A 27,998-nucleotide genomic window follows, 5' to 3' on the forward strand; every position below is an offset into this window, starting at 1 on the left:
TTAAGCACACTGCTAACCTTATGCTTAAACCTTTAAATGAAGTCTAAAAAAATGCTTTGTGGCTGTGGTAACTAGTAGCAATCTTTACTGTAAAAGTCTGCAGCAGCACCTTCTGTGGACAAAGCGTGGGACTACACGGGTCTAATAAATATGACCAGTGTTCTGGACTTTGTAAAACAAAAATAAAAAAAAAAAGCTTTAACATAAATCCTTAAGTCTATTGACGCACCCCTCGTGTCAATCTAAATAACATCCCCAGCTAAATCTGTCAAATGAAGTTAGAGAAATGTTTCTGCATGGGCTGCGTCCCAATCTGCCCGTATGCGTCTTCCACATCTGTGGTGGAAGGTGGCCCGAGCTACAGCGGTTAGACCATGAGATATCACAAACAGGTTTGTAGCGTCTGAACGGTTTGGCCTAAAAATAAACTAATATGACCACTCTATGGAAAGATGACTCATGACGGCGTCATGGGACTTGTTTGAAGGTAACCCATACAAATGAATGGAAGTCGTTGTGCCAACAAAAATAAGAGGTTAAATATGTGTTTAAAAAAACAAATATATTTCCTGAGCTTTCTTAGATCTCCTAGATAATACAACAGACACTTCAAAACCTTAAAACGAACATTATTCCACTGTCTTTTTTGCGATTTGTGTGTTATTCAAATCGGTTTCTGTGGGCTATATTAGTAAAGACCAAATTCACTATTTTATCTATTTTTTTTGTTTTTATATACAGAAAAAAGGGGGTCCTAAAAATTCTAAATGAACCATGTGATAAGGATGTGAAAACAAGTCTGTGTGTTAGCGGTCACCTGAAATGTCAAACTAAGCTAAGTGACTGATGTACATAAAACCCCATGGCATCATAACTAACTAGCAGTCAATTTACCCACGATACATTACGGTATCGATCCACTCAAACACAGCCAATGCCTTTTGAGAAGAGAGGCAAGGAGAGGAAGATACAAGGAATCAATGAAAGATGAATTGAGAAAAAGGAGGGCCCACCCCACAGTGATCACACCTTATGCATGTACTGGTTTGATAAATAAAAGACTCGGTCGACTTATACCAGTTTAATAACATGTGTTTTTATTATTTTACACCAAGAACTTGATGATATATAAACCCGTTTCAAAACACCCAGTAAATAATAAGCCATTTCGAACTCGTCACATATTTACAGGAGCCAAATAGAAAACCCCCATGTGAATAATACATTAAACCTGCTGCCACTGTTCTGTTGGGTTCAGTAGAACAGTCAGTCACCGCCCGGTGGAATGCCGCCTCGCTGACATCACAATAGATTTATCTTCTTTTTTTAAACGCTTCTATGAGCTTCTGACATCACAATAGATTCATCTTTTTTTAAACGCTTCTATGAGCTTCTGACATCACAATAGTTATTTCTCTTAAAAAAAAAAAAAAAATGGGAAGTGATGTCAGAAGCTCATAGAAGCGTTTAGTCTCGTCCATGTGTTGAGCAATAGACAATATCAATACACTGGTTTCTGAACGCAGCGTTGTTGGTTGGGGTCAGATTAATACACGTAACAAGTTCCTAACCTCTTTTATAAAATATGAGTCCCAAGTGGCACCCTGGTCTATTCCTTAAATTAACCCAAATGGGGCCCCTGGCCTATTCCTTATAGTTAACCCAAATGGGGCCCCTGGCCTAATTCCTTATAGTTAACCCAAATGGGGCCCCTGGCCTAATTCCTTATAGTTAACCCAAATGGGGCCCCTGGCCTAATTCCTTATAGTTAACCCAAATGGGGCCCCTGGCCTATCCATTATAGTTAACCCAAATGGGGCCCCTGGCCTATCCATTATAGTTAACCCAAATGGGGCCCCTGGCCTATCCATTATAGTTAACCCAAATGGGGCCCCTGGCCTATCCATTATAGTTAACCCAAATGGGGCCCCTGGCCTATCCATTATAGTTAACCCAAACGGGGCCCCTGGCCTATTCCTTATATAGTTAACCCAAATGGGGCCCCTGGTCCCAAGTAGTACACAAGGAACCGTTTGGGACAGGGACGTACATTGAACAACAGCTGACAGCATAGTTCTGGTTGTGTTGAGACCGACTGACATCGCGTCAACTCATCCCAGACAGATAAACAAAGAGTGAAACTTAAAAATGTGCATTAAACTATAATATGGATTAAAGTCACATATATAAAAAAAAACAGGTTGTTGATGTTGTTGTTTAGTCCTGATGGAAAAATATGTTCAAACAGGTTATAGTGTGTATTATAGTCAATGTAAGCAGTAATATGGAAATGAAAGACACTTTGCACATTGCAGACACAATGGTCTCAAATGGCAACCTGTTCCCTACATACAGGGCCGGATTAATGCAGGGGCTTACCGGGGCTGAAGCCCCTGGGCCCAGGCCCGTGGGGGGGGGGCCCAAGACACTTATATACAGTATATATTAGATAGAGATATTTTTACTGCGACCGCCAACCACAGGAGGATTCAGGAGCCCGCTGTCAATGAGTTTTAGACAGCCTGCTGCCGCTCTGCTAATTATCAGACAGGGGAGAGAAGAGGCAGGTAACTGGGCGGGGCCCTGCCTTGATTGGGTAACTGGGCGGGGCCCTGCCTTGATTGGGTAACTGATTTAATAAAATGAACTGCATAATAAATAAACGTGATGGGGGTCAATTGGTGTGAGTCAGGGGCTGGACCCCAAGAAAAAAAAAATATATATATATATATATATAAAATAATATTGAGTTTTAAAAAAAAGTATCCAATCACAGGAGCATGCTCTCAATGAACAGAATTTAGTCACAGAGGATCAACAGTGAAAATTTGATCAAATACGTGTAATTGCCAAAATAAAGGAAACACCTACATACATTTCTTAAATAGGTGTCGTGTCACCACGAGCTGCCAGAACAGCTTCAATGCACCTTGACATAGATTCTACAAGTGGACCTGGACCATGCCGGGAAAATGGCACCCCACACATTTACAAACTTCTGTATTTACTCAAGGGTTTCCTTTATTTGGACAGTTATCCGGTTGCCTAACAACACGATATCTTAAATATACACGTTGTTGCGTTGTGGGTCGTAGACATATAATCCATAGAAGAGGTTTTGGAGCCTCTTTCCTCTTGGCAGTTTGACTGTTAAACTCACTAGGGAGGGTTTTGGGTTTAAGTGACAAGTGCAATAGCAAAAAGATGAGCAATATAAAATAAAATAAAATTTGTTAGTGTGTGTTAAATATTTGAACATTTTGTATAGTTAACATCCCTGCATAACATCAGTTCTCACATCTTCACGAGTCATTCCTTGACCCCGGCAATAAGTCTCCGTGGCCCAAATGATTCCCTTTTAATAGTACACTGCTTTTGACCAGGGCTCACATAGGGTAGTGCACTATAGAGGGAATAAGATGCCAATTGGGAGGAAAAACCCCTGGACCATTGACCAATAGAAGAGAAGCAGGAAGTAGCAGGTTGGATTCCAGGCACTTCTTCAGTCCAAAGTAAATACGGTCGAAAAACAAATAAAAACAAAGAATATATTAACTATCCGGCCAGGTCTCATAGTCTCCGCCTCATAAGTCCTTCAGGCTTTAGTTTAGAGACGCTTCCTGGTCGACGAATCGAAAAATCGGTCAGCCCAAAAGACCCCTTGAACTTTGGATTTGAGGTCAGGGTTCAAAGGTCGTAGGTCACTCCTATGACCATGGGAGACAGAACATGGAAGAATGGTCACAACCCTTTTACTGTTCTCCGTCTTCTGCTGTAGCCAACCGGGCCAACTTCAGTCACATCCCAGGCTAGTCAGCAAGTCATGTAAAAGAGTTAACGCTTTAAGAATCCTCTTGAGAGGTGTCTTCTGTTGTAGCCGCCTCAGATTGCCAGCCTCAGTCACAAGGGGAGGCCTGGCACGGCTGTCCCAGACTAGCCAGCAAGTCATGTTAAGAGCCCTGTAAACCCTGGTCGTCCCTCTTGAGGTAGCAGGGTCGAAAGGGGTTCAACACTCCTAGCAGGTTTTGGAGGGGGTTCAACAGCCCCCACACCCCCACCCCCTTCCCTAGCAGCACATCCAAACATGTCCTCTTGTCTATCAGCTTTCACGAGCTACCTGAAACGATAGTAAATCACAAACCATAAATCATACAACATCTGGAGCTTTCAGCATAAAAACAATATTCTATAATCTAGCACACTTTGAGGAGGTTTACCAGACACATAATCTACTACACTTTGAGGAGGTTTACCAGACACAATCTACTACACTTTGAGGAGGTTTACCAGACATTTAATCTACTACAGGAGGTTTACCAGACACATAATCTACTACACTTTGAGGTTTACCAGACACATAATCTACTACACTGAGGTTTACCAGACATATAATCTACTACACTGAGGTTTACCAGACATATATAATCTACTACACTTTGAGGAGGTTTACCAGACACATAATCTACTACACTTTGAGGAGGTTTACCAGACACATAATCTACTACACTTTGAGGAGGTTTACCAGACACATAATCTACTACACTTTGAGGAGGTTTACCAGACATATAATCTACTACACTTTGAGGAGGTTTACCAGACACATTTTAAGGGTAGTCTGGGACTAAGAATACTTTGATGGATTCCCCGTTGAGATTGTTTTTAAATCCACGACTTCTAGGCTTAAATCTGCATCCGGAAACAGCTCCTAAATTACCTTGTATTAACTATCATTCAAATAATGTTTTTATTTTATTTTTTAAATTCAATCAACGAGAAATCAAATCCCTGAAGTAGACAAATATGTTAACAACAAGTCACAATCTTATACTTACTGTCCTCGTCTGAGTCGAAGCCGAAAAGGGTTGCGCACTTCTTCAGCGAGACGTGCGTCTGCAACTCTTCTCCTCTGTCGAAGGACAAGAAACACTTGGCACAGCGCTGCCTATGGACGGACGGTGTCGCCGTGGTCCCCGACGCCTCCACCACGAGGTCCGGGCGCGTCGGAGAGAAGCGAGGGTTCCAGGACATCTCTTTCCTGCGTTTTGGCATGGTGGTGTACCGCTCGTCTAGGTAAGCCGTGGGTGGAGGCCGGATGTATGGCCTGTTGTTAATCTTCCCAAAGAAAGTTGATTTTTTCGCTTCCTCCTTGATAGGGGCTTTGGGAGTATTTGTAGGGGGTTTAGGAGTATTTGTAGGAGGTTTGGGCGTATTTGTAGGGGGTTTGGGCGTATTTGTAGGGGGTTTGGGAGTAGCAGGTTTATGGTTTCGTGGGTCACATTTCTTGGATTTGGAAACTGTACTTGTTTTAAGACTTTTCTGGTATTTTGGCGATTCTTTAGGGAGGTCCTTTAAGTGTCCGTTAACCATCTTCTGGTCACAGACACTGCTAGCTGTTGAGTCTGATGTTTCCACCAATGGTTTATCATCTTCTTCCTTTGATTTACTTCCTACCACTTCTGTGTCCTTACTTCCTAGCACTTCTGTGACTTCATTAACATGTTTCTCTGGACCAGACGTCTTTGACTTCACAGGTTTTTTGGAGGTCTTCCTGGGTTCTTCGCTAACAGGCCTCTTGGGTTCCTTGATAACTCTTTGTTTCTTTAGAACTCGTGTTTTCTTTAACTTCTCGGTCACCACGGGTAACTTCTCGGTGACTTTCGGAGTGACGTTGGGAGGAACAGGTTGGGTGTCCTCGTCTGTGCTAACGCTTGACATCTTCCTGGGGTCTTTTCCAACACTCGGTTTCTTTACAAGTTGCGTTTCCTTTAACTTTTCGGTCACTTTTGTGTCGGTGGCTGGATCCGGTTGGGTATCCTTTTCTTTGCTAACGTTCGGTTTCTTAATAACTCGCATTTTCTTCAACTTGTTTATGATTTTGAGCTTTTTGGTAACTTTCTCAGTGGCGGTAATCGTGGTGGAGGTGGTTGGACCAGTTGGGGTATAATCGTCTTCGCTAACGTTCTGTCCCGTTACAGCCCACGCTTTCTTTCCCTTATGAATCATCGTTAACTTCTTGCTCGCTTGCTCAGCTTTTTCATTGGACGTGGTGACGGGAGTGTTTGGAGCGTCCATTTTCTTACCAACACACGGTTTCCTCTTAACCTGCAATTTCCTCAACGTATTTGTTACCTTCGCAGAGACGGTAGAGGGGTCAGTAGTACGAGGATCCTTGTCTCCAGGAACATGCCGTTTCTTACCGACCTGTGTTTTCTTTAACGTCTTGGTCAAGTCATACTTCCTGGTTACCTTTACAGTAGTAGTGAGGTCAGTTGCCGATCCCTCCTTTTCTCTAAGAGGCCATCGTCTCTTAACACCCTGCATCTTCTGTAGCTTATTCCTCCCCGTCTTACACGGTTTAATCACGTTAACAGAGGTGGTATTGGTGACGAGGGAAGAGGAAACGGATTCATCCTTCCCTTCCTTTGGAAGACGATAGTGTTCTAGTTCGTGGCGGTTCAACTCCGGAAGACAAGCCAAGCGCTCCCGACAACCTGGGAAGCAGCACACTGCCAGGAGCGGCTGATGGGTCTTTGCGTGGTTCCTCATTTCTGTCGCTGCACTGAACCGGGCTTTACATCCGTCATGTAGACAAGGATGCCTGGGAATTCCTTTGTGCCATAAAATGTGGTGCTGGTAATGCTGCAAAGTCAAAACAGGTTTCTTGCAAATATTGCATTTGCCATTCCCGTGACGGAACGTCGTTTCCAAGGGTTTGGCGTCACCGCGGTGATCGTCCAGAATATGTCCGAGGAGAGAACGCCGTTTTCCAGTGAATATCTCTGTGCATCCCTCCACAGGGCAGCTGCCGGGAGTCTCCTTACCCTGAACTGAGGTCTCTAGAGGTGAAACTGAAAGCCTATCCTGTGTTACCGATACAGCCTGAGATTCTGTGTCGTCCTCCATGGTCTTTGCCGAGGAACAGGGTTTCTCCTCTTCTTCCAAAAACTTTGTCAGAGGAGAGGAACAGGGTTTCTCCTCTTCTTCCAAAAACTTTGTCAGAGGAGAGGAACAGGGTTTCTCCTCTTCTTCCAAAAACTTTGTCAGAGGAGAGGAACAGGGTTTCTCCTCTTCTTCCAAAAACTTTGTCAGAGGAGAGGAACAGGGTTTCTCCTCTTCTTCCAAAAACTTTGTCAGAGGAGGAGAACAGGGTTTCTCCTCTTCTTCCAAAAACTTTGTCAGAGGAGAGGAACAGGGTTTCTCCTCTTCTTCCAAAAACTTTGTCAGAGGAGAGGAGCAGGATCCTCCTTGTTCACCTGTCGATGTCTTCGCCAGAGAAGTAGCGATCTCCACGGGTTCTTCCCTCTGTTCCAGAGCAGAGTGCTCCTCCTCTTGCCTCCTACTGATCTTTTCTTGTTCCTCTGCCTGAGTATCACCATCACCCTCAGTTCCTTCAACCTGAACTCGTCTTCTGCCCTTCTGTCCACTGACCCCCTGTGTCCACTGCTTGCCTTCAGACTCTTCTGTTGCGAGTTTAGTATCCGGTGAAGGTTGAGAGTCAGTTGAGAGCCTATCGGGGTTAGACCGTAGATTAGGGTTAGTAGACCGTAGCTTCCTGCGATCCGGTGGAGTTGACTCCGAGGAGTTTATAGAGGAGATCCTATTGGTGGACCGTAGCTTCCTGTAATCCGGAGGTGTTGACTCTGTGGAGTTTACAGGGATCCTCTTGCGTCCCCGTCTCCCTCTCTGCGTTGAGCGTCCAGGCGTGTCTGACATCCCAGCTTTACAGTTCTCACGGACCTCCTCAATATCAGGCGGTAGGTTTCCTTTTTTCAACTTGTCGATGTGCTGGGACAGATGCATCATAGCGAGCAGGTCGTTTTTGAACAGCATCCTACAGAACATACATTGGTCCCTGCGGAAGTGGTACATGGCGTGGGCAATAACACGTTTGCCTTTGAAAACCTTGTTGCAGAGACTACAGCGATATGCCAGTGGGCTGTTCTCATTTTCCTGTGGGGTGCCATCTCCAGGAGTTTGTCCGATATCCCCAGAGACAGTTGGGTTGTCCTTTGTAGATTTTGGGGTGTCCTGTGTTTTCTGTGGAGAGTTTTCAGTGACTTTTGAGGAGTCTTCGGAGTCCTGTGACGTGTCTTCAGGGACTCTTGGGGTGACCTTTGGAGTGTGAGCACTTTCAGTGACTTTCGGGTTGACCAGTGAATTGTACTGCCTGTCCTGTGGGGTGTCTTCAGTAACCATTGAGGTGTCTTCATTGACTTGTGTGTCCTGTGGGGTGTCCTCTGGGACCTTTTGAGTATCCACATGTACTTTAAGGGTGTCCTCAGAGACCATCGGGGTATCTCTCCTGACCTTTGAGGTGTCTTTGGGTTCCTGTGACGTCTCTTCGGGGACTCTTGGGGTGTCCTCAGTGACCGGTGTGTCCTCATGGAGCTGTGGCGTGTCCCCATTGTTCTGTGTGGCACTACGTGTGTCCTTGGTGAACTCTTCAGAGACCATTGGGGCATCCACTGTGAACTGTAGGGTGTCTGCAGTGTTTTGAATTTGTAGGGCGTCCTCAATGTGCTCAGAGGTATCTACAGTGACTTCCTGGCTGTCTACAGTGACTTCCTGACTGTCTACAGTGACTTCCTGGCTGTCTACAGTGACTTCCTGGCTGTCTACAGTGACTTCCTGGCTGTCTACAGTGACTTCCTGGCTGTCTACAGTGACTTCCCGGCTACCCTCAATTCCCTCCGAGCTGTCCTCCTCCATGTTCTGTGGTAGTGTGTCCACAGCCTCTGGAGTATCCACCGTGGCTTTTGTGCGGTCCTCAGTAGCCTGTGGGGTGACCTCAGTGAAAGTGACTTTCAGGGTGTCCTCTGCGAGTTGTCTTATGTCCTGTGTATTCTGTGGGGGGTCTTCAGTGTCATTGTCATGTGTCGAGTCCACAGGGAACTCTGGAGTACCCACAGTGCCTTTCAGAGGGTGCTCAAGCTGCCGGGTCTCATCAGTGAGCCGTGGGAAGCTCCCAGCGGCCATTGGGATATCCTCCGGCTCCGTGTTTTGTGAGGTACCTTTAATGTCCAGTTGGGTGTGTCGAGTGTCCATGTTTTCCTGGATATCTGTAGTGTCCTGTGGGGTGACTTTGGTTATTTTTGAAGTGTCCTCAAGGACCACTGGATCTGTGACGGCCGTAGGGATGACTTTTGGAGACGTTGACAGTGTCTCGCACAAAACCTTGGAGAGGACACCATCGGTGGTCTGTGGTGTCACCGTTGACGATGTCGTCTCCAACGTTTTGCGCGAGACACCATCTGTGGTCTGTGGTGTCACCGACTGCTGCTTTGCGACAACATCAGAATCCGGACCCTTGGCAAACTTTTCAAACTCTCTAGCAAACGCATCCATTGAGGTATTAGCCAGCCAGCAGAAAGGAGTAAGAACAACAAGCTCCCGAGTTTCCTTTCCAGGGACGCTGCCAGTGCCACCGTCCCTCACCATTGCTTCATCCACACCAATGTTTGCTATATCCATAGCCTCTTTCAGAATATCGGTAACTTCGGACTTCCTGGACGATTCTAGAATCTCCCCGACTTCAGAAGCGGTTCGCTTTTTTGGAACATTCGTAACTTCCGTTGGTTCTCTCGGAACATTAGTTACATATGTATTTGTTGTCCTTCTTGTGTTATTAGGAACAATTACATTCACCGAGAGAACAGATGGAATACATGTTTGCTGAGCATCGGTAGAGAATCCGTCCTCATTCTTGGGACTTTCGATGTGTTCGACAGCGCCACCTTGTGGTGTGAAAGTCATGTCAGTCGCAGTGACAGTTTGTGAGGAGACCTCAACTTCCATTTCCACTGCAGACGTCTGGTAAAATACCCTCGAATCGTCACATGGCACCGGCAGACAACTTGGGTTTAGGGAGGGACGGACATCTGTCGCTTTCAACAAACAGGTTTCAGTGTTCAACGTGACACCTTCCGCCTCTCGCGTCTGGGCGTAGTTGTGCAACTGCTGTATGAAGAGACTGGCGTTCTGAGCGGAAAGGAGAAACACCTCTCCGAGTCTATCCTTCACCCGATACTGTGCCTGGATTGGTGCCTTAGATTTATCACAGTTTAGAGTCACCAGTCCTTGCCTACTGAGATAATCCTCATGGAAGAACCCAAATACTTCGTTGTCAGGTAGGGAGACCTCCAGCTTTGAGTCATGAGCAGGAGATACTGCTGGTAGGTGGTTAGTAGCAGGAATCTCCTTCTGACGTTTACCTTCCTGTTCCCTCGGAGCTGTTAGACGAGCGGCCGCCATTTTATTTTGGGAGGTCACGGCATTCTTTTGTTTGGTTGTGCTTTCCTTGACTGCGGCACCAGACCGAGAGGTCTTATTGGTCTTGTCCACTGGTGTCTTCTGCTGTGGAGGTTTCCTCCCCGGTCGGCGACCCTTCCGGGGAGCACTGTTCTCAGCCTGGAACGTACCCTCCAGGAGCCACCGGGGTTTCCTACCCCTCCGTTTGGGAGGTTTCTTCTCCGAGAGTCTGGTCATGTGCCTATGTGGTCTGTGACCGACTTGCCCGGCCAGGTTCTCCTGCGCCATGTCCAGTTGTCTGAAGGACCGTCTGACAGAGGTGGTCTCGGCTGAGGGCTCTGTTGTTTTGACGGATGACCGCGGTCCCGGCTTCCTCCCTCTTCTTTTTATTACAGGTTGTTCATCGACAACAGGGGGTTCAGCCAGCTTCTCCGTCTTCGCCGTCGTCACATGATTAACAGGCAGCCGCTGCGACTCGACAACAGAGGTTTTTTCCGACCTTTGAGCTTTGACACGTTTGGCTGCCACCGGCGCCGTCGAAACGTGATTCTTCTCTTCTTTTTGGAACCGCCTTTTGGGCGCTGTTACCTGGTGAAAGGGTTTAATCTGAACGTGCTTCTGTGCTGGTTTAGTCTCTACATGTTTAGGCTGCACACGCTCTGACAGGTTGGCGCTCCAGCTGCAACAGGGCTCTTTGGTGGCGGTGCTGCAGTAGTTGGACACCCACCCATCATCCTCCATCATCATCCTCGCCAACGCCGCCTTCTTCTCGCTCATCAGCTTCAGGCAGTTGGTCCGGAGATTCAAAAGGTTCCAGAACTCTGGATCGAAGTAGAGACCTCTCTTCAGGGTCTGGAGGATCTCAAAGCGGATGTGGTTCCCGATGGGACCGGCTTCGACGTGGTACTCCTGGTCGGGGTGCGTGTAGAGGAGGAACACCGTTTTGTAGGCCTCCACGGTGCGTTCCAGGAAGAAGACGAGGAGGGCGCAGGCCCGGCAGACCTCCAGGTCGTTGGGGAGGAGGTAGGCTACCGTCTTGTAGATGAGGGACTTGGTGGCGGCGTCGCAGGGGTTCGTCTGGAGGGCGTGGGTGCAGAGCTCCACACAGAACTGGAGACCATCCTTTCCCAGCTGGGAGAGCAGAACAGAAATAGAACAGAAGGGGTCAGTGAATTACCCATGCTGTACAAAAACATGTATTTCTATATTTCTTTATTTAATATATATATTTTTTAGACACAGTCAGGTCCAAAATGATTGGCACCCAAACATGGGGTCTTGAATTTTAATAAGTATTGAGTTTTTCTTGCCAAGTGGGTGTTTCCTCCTGATAGTGGCATTATGCTGTGTTCATAACAAGTGGGACCCTGCGGGGATATTGTGTAGCAGCGGCAGGGTGGCCTAGTGGTTAGAGCGTTGGGAAGGTTGCAACCGGAAGGTTGCAAGTTCAAATCCCCGAGCTGACGAGGTACAAATCTGTCGTTCTGCCCCTGAACAGGCAGTTAACCCAGGCCGTCATTGAAAATAAGAATTTGTTCTTAACAGACTTGCCTAGTTAAAAAGGTAAAATTAAATTAAAAAATAAAAGATGAGCAGAAAAGACTAATAATGTATGCCCTTTTTTTTTAACAATCATTACTTTACAACAATACCATTTCTTAGAGATTGTTTAAGTATTATTATCAAAGAGACGAGGTCGAAATGATTTGCACACCTGGTTCTCGATCCCTCATCCTGCGAGGATAACGGCACTGAGCTGTTTGTGAGTCTGATCGCAATTATAATTCAAAATGTATCATACTCGCACAAATACGACCTGTTATTTTTCATATTTGCATTTAAATTTCTTTCACTAGCGAGTGAACTGCTGGCACTTTATAGAGGCCATCTTATGTTCTCTAACGTTAGCTTGAAAACAATTAGTGTTTCCATTTCCACAACACACGGAGTGGAAAAGGGATTTAGTCCGCGTGTTTAAGTATAGCTGACAGTCAGCATCACAACAAACAAGGAGGGGCAGACACGTCCAATAATGATGTATTCATCTCCATGTCCGCTGACACAAACTCCGTAGATGTCTGTGTGTCGCAGCTCGAGAAACAGGATGTTCGATTAACTTTTTATAAAAATTTAAAATATTAATTTCTACATACTTTTAAAGGCATCTGCGTACATGGACAGAGAATTGCGTAGTTGGTTTGCAAAATGCGTGCATGTTGACAGATCTGCAAGAGCCCCAGGACCGGCGGAGGCAGAACAGAGCCCCAGGACCGGCGGAGGCAGAACAGAGCCCCAGGACCGGCGGAGGCAGAACAGAGCCCCAGGACCGGCGGAGGCAGAACAGAGCCCCAGGACCGGCGGAGGCAGAACAGAGCCCCAGGACCGGCGGAGGCAGAACAGAGCCCCAGGACCGGCGGAGGCAGAACAGAGCCCCAGGACCGGCGGAGGCAGAACAGAGCCCCAGGACCGGCGGAGGCAGAACAGAGCCCCAGGACCGGCGGAGGCAGAACAGAGCCCCAGGACCGGCGGAGGCAGAACAGAGCCCCAGGACCGGCGGAGGCAGAACAGAGCCCCAGGACCGGCGGAGGCAGAACAGAGCCCCAGGACGGCGGAGGCGGAGAGCAGAACAGAGCCCCAGGACCGGCGGAGGCAGAACAGAGCCCCAGGACCGGCGGAGGCAGAACAGAGCCCCAGGACCGGCGGAGGCAGAACAGAGCCCCAGGACCGGCGGAAGCAGAACAGAGCCCCAGGACCGGCGGAAGCAGAACAGAGCCCCAGGACCGGCGGAGGCAGAACAGAGCCCCAGGACCGGCGGAAGCATCAGGAGCCCCAGGAGAACAGAGCCCCAGGACCGGCCGAAGCATCCGGAGCCCCAGGACCGGCCGAAGCATCCGGAGCCCCAGGACCGGCCGAAGCATCCGGAGCCCCAGGACCGGCCGAAGCATCCGGAGCCCCAGGACCGGCCGAAGCATCCGGAGCCCCAGGACCGGCCGAAGCATCCGGAGCCCCAGGACCGGCCGAAGCATCCGGAGCCCCAGGACCGGCCGAAGCATCCGGAGCCCCAGGACCGGCCGAAGCATCCGGAGCCCCAGGATCCGGAGCCCCAGGACCGGCCGAAGCATCCGGAGCCCCAGGACCGGCCGAAGCATCCGGAGCCCCATCCGCATCCGGAGCCCCAGGACCGGCCGAAGCATCCGGAGCCCCAGGACCGGCCGAAGCATCCGGAGCCCCAGGACCGGCAGAAGCATCCGGAGCCCCAGGACCGGCAGAAGCATCCAGAGCCCCAGGACCAGCAGAAGCATCCAGAGCCCCAGGACCAGCAGAAGCAGAACAGCCCCCACAACATCAAAGATCCAGCACCATATTCCACAGTAGGTAATGGGGTTATTCTCTGCTCATACATCCCGATTTGGACACCAAACCCACCGCTGGTCTGCATGGACAAAGAGCTCTATTTACAGGCGATCTGTCCCGAAGCACCAGGTTCCAATCCAAGTGGCATTTAGAAAACTCCAGCCGTTTACATTTGTTGGATGACATGAAAAGAGATCTTTGGCCCCACACACACAGCCGCGGTGGGTTTAGTGTCGAAATCAGAACGCATAGGCAGAGGGAGAAAAAGTACCCACATAGCTACTTAGAACAAGTCTCGATGCCGGTATATTTCACAAAGGTGAGGTTTTGAAAAACAGGGGTGCCAATAATTATGACCGAACCTTTCTACGAGAAGAAACCAAAAGATGTACTGGTTAAACTCAAATCTTTCCCTGAGCGATTGTATAAGAGTATAAAATAATACCAAAATGTTTTGGAGAATAAAATATATCTCAGTATTTGGATCATGTATTCATCTAGTCTGTGTTGCTCATCCTCATCAAAATGTGTCTATTTTTGACGGAAAAACAAACAATTATACTAACGAGTCGGCCTAATAATGATCAGGGCTGTGTCCCCAATTATACTAACGAGTCGGCCTAATAACGATCAGGGCTGTGTCCCCAATTATACTAACGAGTCGGCCTAATAACGATCAGGGCTGTGTCCCCAATTATACTAACGAGTCGGCCTAATAATGATCAGGGCTGTGTCCCCAATTATACTAACGAGTCGGCCTAATAATGATCAGGGCTGTGTCCCCAATTATACTAACGAGTCGGCCTAATAATGATCAGGGCTGTGTCCCAAAAAAAGTAAACTATTCCCTATATACTGTAGTGCCTAATCTCGATCAGGGCTGTGTCCCCATTTTATACTAAGCACCATGCCTAATAATGATCAGGGCTGTGTATTTTATTTTATTTTACTGAGTCGGCCTAATAATGATCAGGGCTGTGTCCCCAATTATACTAACGAGTCGGCCTAATAATGATCAGGGCTGTGTCCCAAAAAAAGTAAACTATTCCCTATATACTGTAGTGTGTTATTCTCAACCAGGGACCATAAATAGGGGCCCATTTTAGTCGCACCCCAGCACCATGCTAAGCTGGTGGTATTTTTATTTTATTTTACTAGGCAAGTCAGTTAAGAACTAATTCTTATTTTCAATGTCGGCCTTACCGGGGACCAGTGGGTTTAACTGGTCTAGGAACAGTGGGGTTAACTGGCCTAGGAACAGTGGGGTTAACTGGCCTAGGAACAGTGGGGTTAACTGGCCTAGGAACAGTGGGGTTAACTGGCCTAGGAACAGTGGGTTAACTGGCCTAGGAACAGTGGGTTAACTGGCCTAGGAACAGTGGGTTAACTGGTCTAGGAACAGTGGGTTAACTGGTCTAGGAACAGTGGGGTTAACTGGTCTAGGAACAGTGGGGTTAACTGGTCTAGGAACAGTGGGGTTAACTGGTCTAGGAACAGTGGGGGTCTAGGAACAGTGGGTTAACTGGCCTAGGAACAGTGGGTTAACTGGCCTAGGAACAGTGGGTTAACTGGCCTAGGAACAGTGGGTTAACTGGCCTAGGAACAGTGGGTTAACTGGCCTAGGAACAGTGGGGTTAACTGGCCTAGGAACAGTGGGTTAACTGGCCTAGGAACAGTGGGTTAACTGGCCTAGGAACAGTGGGTTAACTGGCCTAGGAACAGTGGGTTAACTGGCCTAGGAACAGTGGGTTAACTGGCCTAGGAACAGTGGGTTAACTGGCCTAGGAACAGTGGGTTAACTGGCCTAGGAACAGTGGGTTAACTGGCCTAGGAACAGTGGGTTAACTGGCCTAGGAACAGTGGGTTAACTGGCCTAGGAACAGTGGGTTAACTGGCCTAGGAACAGTGGGTTAACTGGCCTAGGAACAGTGGGTTAACTGGCCTAGGAACAGTGGGTTAACTGGCCTAGGAACAGTGGGTTAACTGGCCTAGGAACAGTGGGTTAACTGGTCTAGGAACAGTGGGTTAACTGGTCTAGGAACAGTGGGTTAACTGGTCTAGGAACAGTGGGTTAACTGGCCTAGGAACAGTGGGTTAACTGGCCTAGGAACAGTGGGTTAACTGCCTTGTTCAGGGGCAGAACGACAGATTTGTACCTCGTCAGCTCGGGGATTCGATCTTGCAACCTTTCAGTTACTCGTCCAACGCTCTAACCACTAGGCTACCCTGCCACCCCTCACATACAACATACAACATACAACATACAACATACAACATACATACAACATACAGTTTCAGTTACTCGTCCAATGCTCATGTTGTTTGTCAGTTCAACACAAATTCTCAGTCAAACCCAAAATAAAAGCCATGACTTCTATTCATCTCTCTAGTCGGCACAGTAATCCTCAACAAGCATCTGAAGAACGCTGACCTAAGCCAAGCCACCTGAGCGGAGGTACAACCCGAGCTTTTCACATCATCCTCTATCACAACAACTCCATTACATCTGAACAAACAAAAAATGGCAGCTGGAATGTCAGCACTAAAAATCAACAATCACAGGAGTTCCTGGCTCACCTCTGCAAGGATCACTCTAATGAAAGAGAATATGGATCTGATGTTGGTGGCCGACAGCAGCAACCGATGACTCTCTTCCAGGAAGGCCTGTTTGGAAGGGTTGACCCGCAGGCGGAGTCGACTCCATATGAACACCAAATCCCTGGAAGAGGAAGTGATTTAATAACAAAATTATTTAAAAAATCCACTTCATTAATAAAAAACGTTAATTATTACTAGGGGTTTAAAAAAAAAAAAAAAGTCACGTTTATTCATTAGCGGACTCAATTAAAAACCTGGGTTTGTAAATCAGATCCCAACAGGGGAGTAGGAAGTGGTCCAAGATCAATCAATCAATGTTGTCTATAAAGCCCCATTAATGTCAACAGGTGCTGAACGGTAACCAGGCCCAGAAAACACCAAACATCAAAGAACAAGCAGGATAAATACATGTCAGCACTTCGTGCGTCGCCCTATGGGACTCCCCGATCACGGCCCCTGTGTCGAACACAGACCGGTATGATGTGTATAGACAGTGAACACAGACCGGTATGATGTGTATAGACAGTGAACACAGACCGGTATGATGTGTATAGACAGTGACGAGGCTCACCACATGCAGTACAGGTCTCCCCGGTGTAGCTGCTGAGAGAGGAAGGCTGTGCAGAGGGACAGGAGCGTCTCGTCGCTCTCCTCACTCTCTGTGTTACACACGATATCCACGGCGTCCTGACCGTCGATGTCAGACATCTACAGGTAGAGAGGAGAAGAAGAAGAAATGGTGACATCATTCAAGTATATACAGGTAGAGAGAGAGAAGAAGAAGAAATGGTGACATCATTCAAGTATATACAGGTAGAGAGAGAGAAGAAGAAATGGTGACATCATTCAAGTATATACAGGTAGAGAGAGAGAAGAAGAAGAAATGGTGACATCATTCAAGTATATACAGGTAGAGAGACAGAAGAAGAAGAAATGGTGACATCATTCAAGTATATACAGGTAGAGAGAGGAGAAGAAGAAGAAATGGTGACATCATTCAAGTATATACAGGTAGAGAGAGAGAAGAAGAAGAAATGGTGACATCATTCAAGTATATACAGGTAGAGAGAGAGAAGAAGAAGAAATGGTGACATCATTCAAGTATATACAGGTAGAGAGAGGAGAAGAAGAAGAAATGGTGACATCATTCAAGTATATACAGGTAGAGAGAGAGAAGAAGAAGAAATGGTGACATCATTCAAGTATATACAGGTAGAGAGAGAGAAGAAGAAGAAATGGTGACATCATTCAAGTATTTATACGGTAGATTCCAGTGGTGTAGTGGAGAGCGAACGCAGGGCAACGCCGTTAGGGGAGCGTTACTTTACTCCCCGCGACACCGGCTACTTCTCCCCCGCGACACCGGCTACTTCTCCCCCGCGACACCGGCTACTTCTCCCCCGCGACACCGGCTACTTCTCCCCCGCTACACCGGCTACTTCTCCCCCGCTACACCGGCTACTTCTCCCCCGCTACTTCTCCCCCGCTACTTCTCCCCGCTACTTCTCCCCGCTACACCGGCTACTTCTCCCCGCTACTTCTCCTTCCCCCGCTACTTCTCCCCGCTACTTCTCCCCGCTACTTCTCCCCGCGACACCGGCTACTACTTCTCCCCGCGACACCGGCTACTTCTCCCCGCGACACCGGCTACTTCTCCCCGCGACACCGGCTACTTCTCCCCGCGACACCGGCTACTTCTCCCCGCGACACCGGCTACTTCTCCCCCGCGACACCGGCTACTTCTCCCCCGCGACACCGGCTACTTCTCCCCCGCGACACCGGCTACTTCTCCCCGCTACTTCTCCCGGCTACTTCTCCCCGCTACACCGGCTACTTCTCCCCCGCTACTTCTCCCCGCTACTTCTCCCCCGCCACCGGCTACTTCTCCCCCGCTACTTCTCCCCCCCACCGCTACTTCTCCCCCGCTACTTCTCCCCCCCCCGCTACTTCTCCCCCGCTACACCGGCTACTTCTCCCCGCTACCCGCTACTTCTCCCCCGCTACACCGGCTACTTCTCCCCCCCCGCTACTTCTCCCCCGCTACACCGGCTACTTCTCCCCGCTACACCGGCTACTTCTCCCCCCTACACCTCCCCGCTACACCTCCCCGGCTACTTCTCCCCCGCTACACCGGCTACTTCTCCCCCGCTACACCGGCACCGGCTACTTCTCCCCGCTACACCGGCTACTTCTCCCCGCTACACCGGCTACTTCTCCCCGCTACACCGGCTACTTCTCCCCCGCTACACCGGCTACTTTCTACACCGGCCCCCGCTACACCGGCTACTTTCTCCCCGCTACACCGGCTACTTCTCCCCCGCTACACCGGCTATTTCTCCCCGCTACACCGGCTATTTCTCCCCCGCTACACCGGCTATTTCTCCCCCACTACACCGGCTATTTCTCCCCGCGGCACCGGCTATTTCTCCCCGCGGCACCGGCTATTTCTCCCCGCGGCACCGGCTATTTCTCCCCACTACACCGGCTATTTCTCCCCGCGGCACCGGCTATTTCTCCCCACTACACCGGCTATTTCTCCCCGCTACACCGGCTATTTCTCCCCACTACACCAGCAAAATTCTCCCCACTACATCGTTGCTAGATTCCTAATGACATCACCCAAAACTAAGAGGTAAACAGATGATAAAACAGAAAAATGGGAGTACTGGTCAAATATCGCCTTCTAGCAGGCTAGCAGAAATGACTATTGTCTTCTACCTGTAGTCTCATCCATACGTGACCTACTAAACCTTCCAAACAAGGGGGAATGGCAGCAACTCCAAATATGGACTGCAACAACCACATTTAGGAATTAGTTAGTGCTCTTGTACAAAACACATCATCTTCGTCAAAACCTTATCCTCTCATCTCTACTGTAGATCCCAGCTAGCATATCAGTCCATCCTCTCATCCCTACTGTGGATCCCATCTAGCATATCAGTCCATCCTCTCATCTCTACTGTGGATCCCATCTAGCATATCAGTCCATCCTCTCATCTCTACTGTAGATCCCAGCTAGCATATCAGTCCATCCTCTCATCCCTACTGTAGATCCCATCTAGCATATCAGTCCATCCTCTCATCTCTACTGTAGATCCCAGCTAGCATATCAGTCCATCCTCTCATCTCTACAGTAGATCCCATCTAGCATATCAGTCCATCCTCTCATCTCTACTGTGGATCCCATCTAGCATATCAGTCCATCCTCTCATCTCTACATCCCAGCTAGCATATCAGTCCATCCTCTCATCTCTACATCCCAGCTAGCATATCAGTCCATCCTCTCATCTCTACTGTAGATCCCAGCTAGCATATCAGTCCATCCTCTCATCTCTACATCCCAGCTAGCATATCAGTCCATCCTCTCATCCCTACTGTGGATCCCATCTAGCATATCAGTCCATCCTCTCATCTCTACATCCCAGCTAGCATATCAGTTCATCCTCTCATCTCTACTGTAGATCCCAGCTAGCATATCAGTCCATCCTCTCATCTCTACTGTAGATCCCAGCTAGCATATCAGTCCATCCTCTCATCTCTACTGTAGATCCCAGCTAGCATATCAGTCCATCCTCTCATCCCTACTGTAGATCCCAGCTAGCATATCAGTCCATCCTCTCATCTCTACATCCCAGCTAGCATATCAGTTCATCCTCTCATCTCTACATCCCAGCTAGCATATCAGTCCATCCTCTCATCTCTACATCCCAGCTAGCATATCAGTCCATCCTCTCATCTCTACATCCCAGCTAGCATATCAGTCCATCCTCTCATCTCTACTGTAGATCCCATCTAGCATATCAGTCCATCCTCTCATCTCTACATCCCAGCTAGCATATCAGTCCATCCTCTCATCTCTACATCCCAGCTAGCATATCAGTCCATCCTCTCATCTCTACATCCCAGCTAGCATATCAGTCCATCCTCTCATCTCTACATCCCAGCTAGCATATCAGTCCATCCTCTCATCTCTACATCCCAGCTAGCATATCAGTCCATCCTCTCATCTCTACATCCCAGCTAGCATATCAGTCCATCCTCTCATCTCTACTGTAGATCCCAGCTAGCATATCAGTCCATCCTCTCATCCCTACTATGGATCCCATCTAGCATATCAGTTCATCCTCTCATCTCTACATCCCAGCTAGCATATCAGTTCATCCTCTCAACTCTACTGTAGATCCCAGCTAGCATATCAGTCCATCCTCTCATCTCTACTGTAGATCCCAGCTAGCATATCAGTCCATCCTCTCATCTCTACATCCCAGCTAGCATATCAGTCCATCCTCTCATCTCTACTGTGGATCCCATCTAGCATATCAGTCCATCCTCTCATCTCTACATCCCAGCTAACATATCAGTCCATCCTCTCATCTCTACTGTAGATCCCAGCTAGCATATCAGTCCATCCTCTCATCTCTACTGTAGATCCCAGCTAGCATATCAGTCCATCCTCTCATCTCTACTGTAGATCCCAGCTAGCATATCAGTCCATCCTCTCATCTCTACATCCCAGCTAGCATATCAGTCCATCCTCTCATCTCTACATCCCAGCTAGCATATCAGTCCATCCTCTCATCTCTACTGTAGATCCCATCTAGCATATCAGTCCATCCTCTCATCTCTACTGTACATCCCATCTAGCATATCAGTTCATCCTCTCATCCCTACTGTAGATCCCAGCTAGCATATCAGTTCATCCTCTCATCCCTACTGTAGATCCCAGCTAGCATATCAGTCCATCCTCTCATCTCTACTGTAGATCCCAGCTAGCATATCAGTCCATCCTCTCATCTCTACTGTAGATCCCATCTAGCATATCAGTCCATCCTCTCATCTCTACATCCCAGCTAGCATATCAGTCCATCCTCTCATCTCTACAGTAGATCCCAGCTAACATATCAGTCCATCCTCTCATCTCTACATCCCAGCTAACATATCAGTCCATCCTCTCATCTCTACATCCCAGCTAGCATATCAGTCCATCCTCTCATCTCTACTGTAGATCCCAGCTAGCATATCAGTCCATCCTCTCATCTCTACTGTACATCCCATCTAGCATATCAGTCCATCCTCTCGTCTCTACTGTAGATCCCAGCTAGCATATCAGTCCATCCTCTCGTCTCTACATCCCAGCTAGCATATCAGTCCATCCTCTCATCTCTACTGTAGATCCCAGCTAGCATATCAGTCCATCCTCTCATCTCTACTGTACATCCCATCTAGCATATCAGTCCATCCTCTCGTCTCTACTGTAGATCCCATCTAGCATATCAGTCCATCCTCTCATCTCTACATCCCAGCTAGCATATCAGTCCATCCTCTCATCTCTACTGTAGATCCCAGCTAGCATATCAGTCCATCCTCTCATCCCTACTGTAGATCCCAGCTAGCATATCAGTCCATCCTCTCATCTCTACTGTACATCCCATCTAGCATATCAGTCCATCCTCTCGTCTCTACTGTAGATCCCAGCTAGCATATCAGTCCATCCTCTCGTCTCTACATCCCAGCTAGCATATCAGTCCATCCTCTCGTCTCTACAGTAGATCCCATCTATCAATTACAGTAATTATCCAGAGCAGTCATTAGCCCCTCCCATTCCCAACGTTTTATATTTAAGTCATTTAGCAGATGCTATTATCCAGAACCCAGGAATCCTAATAACCAAAAGTTTGTTCCCCTCACCTCTTCGTGCATATGGCGAGGGAGCGATGCCTTCAACAGACAGGTGAGGTAGGCCTGTCGGAAGAACAGGTGTCGCCCGGCAACGGGGTGCTGAGAGCAGGTCTTAGCCAAGACCACCGCCTCGGTGAACATCTCACTGGACAGCAGGTAACGAACACGCAGCTCAAAGAACACTGGCACCTCTGAGCCTAGGTACCGGTCCACTGTGGAGAGAGACAGGTCAAGGGTCAATGTTGCACCTCTGTGCCTAGGTACCGGTCCACTGTGGAGAGAGACAGGTCAAGGGTCAGTGTAGCACCTCTGAACCTCGGTACCGGTCCACTGTGGAGAGAGACAGGTCAAGGGTCAATGTTGCACCTCTGAGCCTAGGTACAGGTCCACTGTGGAGAGAGACAGGTCAAGGGTCAATGTTGCACCTCTGAACCTCGGTACCGGTCCACTGTGGAGAGAGACAGGTCAAGGGTCAATGTTGCACCTCTGAGCCTAGGTACCGGTCCACTGTGGAGAGAGACAGGTCAATGTTGCACCTCTGAACCTCGGTACCGGTCCACTGTGGAGAGAGACGGGTCAATGTTGCACCTCGGTACCGGTCCACTGTGGAGAGAGACAGGTCAAGGGTCAATGTTGCACCTCTGAACCTCGGTACCGGTCCACTGTGGAGAGAGACAGGTCAAGGGTCAATGTTGCATCCCAAATAGTGCTCTATATTTGGGGGAAAGAAAGAAAGAGAAAGGAGTGTAACAGTAGTAAACATTAAATCCACAGAGAAGAACCTCTAGTTAACGGACTCCTGTCATTATAGACGGACGACTCGAGAGCAGATATTTACAGGACAGATTTCTAGTCAGTAATACAACATGGTACACGGATGAGTATGTAGAAGTTGGTCCATGGCCCCTCCCCTCTCATCCTGCCTTTCTCTCCCAGACCCTCACCTTCATCCCGGGGCAGCTGTGAGTCCTTCAGGATGGCCTGTAGTATGGGGTTGGTCCACGGTCCCTTCTCTCTGATGATCTGTCCCACCTGCAGCAGGTGGATGTTCTGGTGTCTCTCCAGCTGGGAAAAACATTCCTGGTAAAAAGGAGGAAGAGGTTAGCCTGGTTCAAGATCTTACGTGCCATCTTGCCAAACCATAAAGCAGTGAGAAATGGATATGATCTGATTGGTCAGCTGATCCAAACGGATATGATCTGATTGGTCAGCTGAGTCAACACAGCCTCTTTGTGTCGTCTTGTTGACATGACAACAACCATAGGAGCTGGCAAGACAGCACAAACAGATATGGAACCAGGCTAGGAAGCAAGGGGTTGTTAAGACAACTCACCTGGAACGAATCAAGGATTTTTTTCAAGGGATCCTGCAGGATCTTATTTCTGTTCAAAAACAGCAAGAGCTCAAAAGCACTCCTGTGGAGAGAGAAAGGGGAGGGGGAGAGAAAGGGGAGGGGGAGAGAGAAAGGGGAGGGAGAGAGAGAGAGAAAGGGGAGGGGAGAGAGAAAGGGGAGGGGTGGGGAGAGAGAAAGGGGAGGGGTGGGGAGAGAGAAAGGGGAGGGGTGGGGAGAGAGAAAGGGGAGGGGTGGGGAGAGAGAAAGGGGAGGGGTGGGGAGAGAGAAAGGGGAGGGGTGGGGAGAGAGAAAGGGGAGGGGTGGGGAGAGAGAAAGGGGAGGGGTGGGGAGAGAGAAAGGGGAGGGGTGGGGAGAGAGAAAGGGGAGGGGTGGGGAGAGAGAAAGGGGAGGGGTGGGGAGAGAGAAAGGGGAGGGGTGGGGAGAGAGAAAGGGGAGGGGTGGGGAGAGAGAAAGGGGAGGGTGGGGAGAGAGAAAGGGGAGGGTGGGGAGAGAGAAAGGGGAGGGAGGGGGGGAGAGAGGGGAGGGGTGGGGAGAGAGAAAGGGGAGGGGTGGGGAGAGAGAAAGGGGAGGGGTGGGGAGAGAGAAAGGGGAGGGGTGGGGAGAGAGAAAGGGGAGGGGTGGGGAGAGAGAAAGGGGAGGGTGGGGAGAGAGAAAGGGGAGGGGTGGGGAGAGAGAAAGGGGTGGGGAGGGGAGAGAGAAAGGGGTGGGGAGAGAGAAAGGGGTGGGGAGAGAGAAAGGGGTGGGGAGAGAGAAAGGGGTGGGGAGAGAGAAAGGGGTGGGAGAGAGAAAGGGGTGGGGAGAGAGAAAGGGGGGGAGAGAGAAAGGGTGGGGAGAGAGAAAGGGTGGGGAGAGAGAAAGGGGGGGGAGAGAGAAAGGGGGGGAGAGAGAAAGGGGAGGGGTGGGGAGAGAGAAAGGGGAGGGGTGGGGAGAGAGAAAGGGGAGGGGTGGGGAGAGAGAAAGGGGAGGGGTGGGGAGAGAGAAAGGGGAGGGGTGGGGAGAGAGAAAGGGGAGGGACTGTTTGAGCCTCAAACCTCCTTTAATAAATGTAACAACAGGGACGGAATAACAAGGCTGAAAGGGGCGGAGTCACCCTAGAAAACAACACTCATACTGGAGATGGAGACTGGGGGTGACATGACTATGGACCCCAAGGAGCAGGTAAACAAGTCAACACTCAAACTGGAGATGGAGACTGGGGGTGACAGGACTATGGACTCCAAGGAGCAGAGTCACCCTAGAAAACAACACTCATACTGGAGATGGAGACTGGGGGTGACATGACTATGGACCCCAAGGAGCAGAGTCACCCTAGAAAACAACACTCATACTGGAGATGGAGACTGGGGGTGACATGACTATGGACCCCAAGGAGCAGAGTCACCCTAGAAAACAACACTCATACTGGAGATGGAGACTGGGGGTGACAGGACTATGGACTCCAAGGAGCAGAGTCACCCTAGAAAACAACACTCATACTGGAGATGGAGACTGGGGGTGACAGGACTATGGACTCCAAGGAGCAGGTAAACACTCATACTGGAGATATTGTCCTGTCACCCCCAGTCTATGTACCCCAAGGAGCAGGTAAACAACACTCATACTTACAGGGCAAGGCTACTCAGTGTGTAGCATACATGTTCACAGTCAGACGGGAAGCAGGCCGAGGCTTGGACAAAGGAACATAGAGCAGTCTGGAGCACCTGCAGCTGTGGCAAGGGTACCTGCCATCGTCCTGAATACACCTCCACCAACTACAGGGAAAGGGAGCAGAGGGAGGAGAGAGGGAAGGGGGTGGGGAGGGTGAGATACAGGTAGGAAAGGGGAGGGGGGATACAGGTAGGAAAGGGGAGAGATACAGGTAGGAAAGCGGAGGGGGAGATACAGGTAGGAAAGGGGGAGATACAGGTAGGAAAGGGGGAGATACAGGTAGGAAGGGGAGGGGGAGATACAGGTAGGAGATACAGGTAGGAAGGGGAGGGGGAGATACAGGTAGGAAGGGGAGGGTGGAGATACAGGTAGGAAAGGGGAGGGGGAGATACAGGTAGGAAAGGGGAGGGGGAGATACAGGTAGGAAAGGGGAGGGGGATACACAGGTAGGAAAGGGGAGGGGGATACAGGTAGGAAAGGGGAGGGGGATACACAGGTAGGAAAGGGGGGGGAGATACAGGTAGGAAAGGGGAGGGGGAGATACAGGTAGGAAGGGGAGGGGGAGATACAGGTAGGAAGGAGATACAGGTAGGAAGGGGAGGGGGAGATACAGGTAGGAAGGGCAGGTAGGAAGGGGAGGGGGAGATACAGGTAGGAAGGGGGGTACAGGTAGGAAAGGGGGGATACAGGTAGGAAATGGGGGGGATACAGGTAGGAAAGGGGGATACAGGTAGGAAAGGAGGGGGATACAGGTAGGAAAGGGGGGATACAGGTAGGAAATGGGGGATACAGGTAGGAAATGGGGGGGATACAGGTAGGAAATGGGGGATACAGGTAGGAAATGGGGGATACAGGTAGGAAAGGGGGATACAGGTAGGAAAGGGGGGATACAGGTAGGAAAGGGGGATACAGGTAGGAAAGGGGGGGATACAGGTAGGAAATGGGGGATACAGGTAGGAAAGGGGGGGATACAGGTAGGAAAGGGGGGAGGAAAAATAGACAGTGGATAGGGAAACCATACCAAGATGTTGGATTAATTAAAAACAATTGTTGTCCCTTTCACTGTATCACCATCTCAACTTATTTAGTAGCAACTGAATACTTCGCTAGCTACATTATTACCAAACTAGGCCATAGTCAGACTAACTAGACACTGTAGCTAGCTACATTATTACCTAACTAGGCCATAGTCAGACTAACTAGACACTGTAGCTAGCTACATTATTACCTAACTAGGCCATAGTCAGACTAACTAGACACTGTACCTAACTAGGCCATAGTCAGACTAACTAGACACTGTAGCGAGCTACATTATTACCTAACTAGGCCATAGTCAGACTAACTAGACACTGTAGCGAGCTACATTATTACCAAACTAGGCCATAGACAAACTAGACACTGTAGCTAGCTACATTATTACCAAACTAGGCCATAGTCAAGACTAACTAGACACTGTAGCTAGCTACATTATTACCAAACTAGGCCATAGTCAGACTAACTAGACACTGTAGCTAGCTACATTATTACCTAACTAGGCCATAGTCAGACTAACTAGACACTGTAGCTAGCTAAATTATTACCAAACTAGGCCATAGTCAGACTAACTAGACACTGTAGCTAGCTACATTATTACCAAACTAGGCCAGTCAGACTAACTAGACACTGTAGCTAGCTACATTATTACCAAACTAGGCCATAGTCAGACTAACTAGACACTGTAGCTAGCTACATTATTACCAAACTAGGCCAGTCAGACTAACTAGACACTGTAGCTAGCTACATTATTACCAAACTAGGCCATAGTCAGACTACCTAGACACTGTAGCTAGCTACATTATTACCAAACTAGGCCAGTCAGACTAACTAGACACTGTAGCTAGCTACATTATTACCAAACTAGGCCATAGTCAGACTACCTAGACACTGTAGCTAGCTACATTATTACCAAACTAGGCCAGTCAGACAAACTAGACACTGTAGCTAGCTACATTATTACCAAACTAGGCCATAGTCAGACTAACTAGACACTGTAGCTAGCTACAGTATTACCAAACTAGGCCATAGCCAGACTACCTAGACACTGTAGCTAGCTACATTATTACCTAACTAGGCCATAGTCAGACTAACTAGACACTGTAGCGAGCTACATTATTACCAAACTAGGCCATAGACAAACTAGACACTGTAGCTAGCTACATTATTACCAAACTAGGCCATAGTCAGACTAACTAGACACTGTAGCTAGCTACATTATTACCTAACTAGGCCATAGTCAGACTAACTAGACACTGTAGCTAGCTACATTATTACCAAACTAGGCCAGTCAGACTAACTAGACACTATAGCTAGCTACATTATTACCAAACTAGGCCATAGTCAGACTAACTAGACACTGTAGCTAGCTACAAATATATGTAACGTTAACGCTTCAATCTGACAAACTGTAAAAAGCCACTTCAAAACTTAAAGGGCAGACATTGAATTCCACTAGAGGCATTATTAAACACGTTCCCGAATCTACTGTTGGTAAACTAGCAGCTAAACTAACTAGCTAAAGTGGGAACTGAAGATAAGTTGGCTAACAAGCAAGCTACCCGAAAACGACTTGACAATGCTTTTCCCCGTAGCTAGCTAGTTAGTTAGCTACTATCATGCATTTTGAAAAGGGTGAATTAGGATATAACATATGTGACATTACAGGGGGGAAAACAGGTTGGTTTATTGGTTGCTAGCTAGCCATTTACAGGTTGTTATCCGTCTGTTTGAGGGGGAATAGGTTGGTTGGCTAGTTAGCCTTAGCATAGATTAGAGAAAGGAGCTCTGGCTAGCTAGCTACCGTTAGCTAGTACGAGTCTGTACTGGGGAAAACAAGTATTTTCCTCTCTCTCCCCCAGGTGTAATTCCAATACATTGCTTTACCTTACAGAACCGTACACAATATAACTTGCTTTGAAGTCCGTATTCTTCACTTGAACTACTGACAAATAAACTCTTCAATTCTTTTTTAAAACCTTCTAACTCAAATTCACTCTCTTCTTCCGCCATACTGCTTGTCTTGCCTAGCGCGTAGCTACAGCGACTAAAACGCGACGCGTCCGAACGTATCGCGGTCGAGAGA

General features: G+C 48.6%; 1 protein-coding gene across 1 annotated transcript; it reads right to left on the minus strand.

The window, feature by feature from the left end:
- Positions 1-1,071: 1,071 nt before the first annotated feature.
- LOC135573287 (uncharacterized) lies at positions 1,072-27,974 on the minus strand. Its single transcript, XM_065022140.1, has 9 exons — positions 27,800-27,974; positions 24,839-24,984; positions 23,213-23,294; positions 22,824-22,959; positions 21,889-22,091; positions 16,772-16,908; positions 16,180-16,321; positions 4,833-11,379; positions 1,072-4,117 (listed from the first exon to the last, which is right to left on the minus strand). The coding sequence occupies exons 1-9, from the start codon at positions 27,923-27,925 to the stop codon at positions 4,107-4,109; spliced, it is 7,530 nt and encodes a 2,509-aa protein (XP_064878212.1). The 5' UTR covers positions 27,926-27,974; the 3' UTR covers positions 1,072-4,106.
- Positions 27,975-27,998: the final 24 nt, after the last annotated feature.

Source organism: Oncorhynchus nerka, linkage group LG2, assembly GCF_034236695.1.
Source record: "Oncorhynchus nerka isolate Pitt River linkage group LG2, Oner_Uvic_2.0, whole genome shotgun sequence".
Taxonomy (NCBI): domain Eukaryota; kingdom Metazoa; phylum Chordata; class Actinopteri; order Salmoniformes; family Salmonidae; genus Oncorhynchus; species Oncorhynchus nerka.

What these genes read in the sequence shown, in the direction of transcription:
- LOC135573287 (XM_065022140.1), bottom strand. Translation starts at nt 27,925, where the DNA reads ATGGCGGAAGAAGAGAGTGAATTTGAGTTAGAAGGTTTTAAAAAAGAA. An exon ending in ACACTGAGTAGCCTTGCCCT is followed by an intron (nt 23,295 to 24,838) that starts GTAAGTATGAGT and finishes CTCTCTCCACAG; the next exon opens with GAGTGCTTTTGAGCTCTTGC. An exon ending in ACAGCTGCCCCGGGATGAAG is followed by an intron (nt 22,092 to 22,823) that starts GTGAGGGTCTGG and finishes CTCTCTCCACAG; the next exon opens with TGGACCGGTACCTAGGCTCA.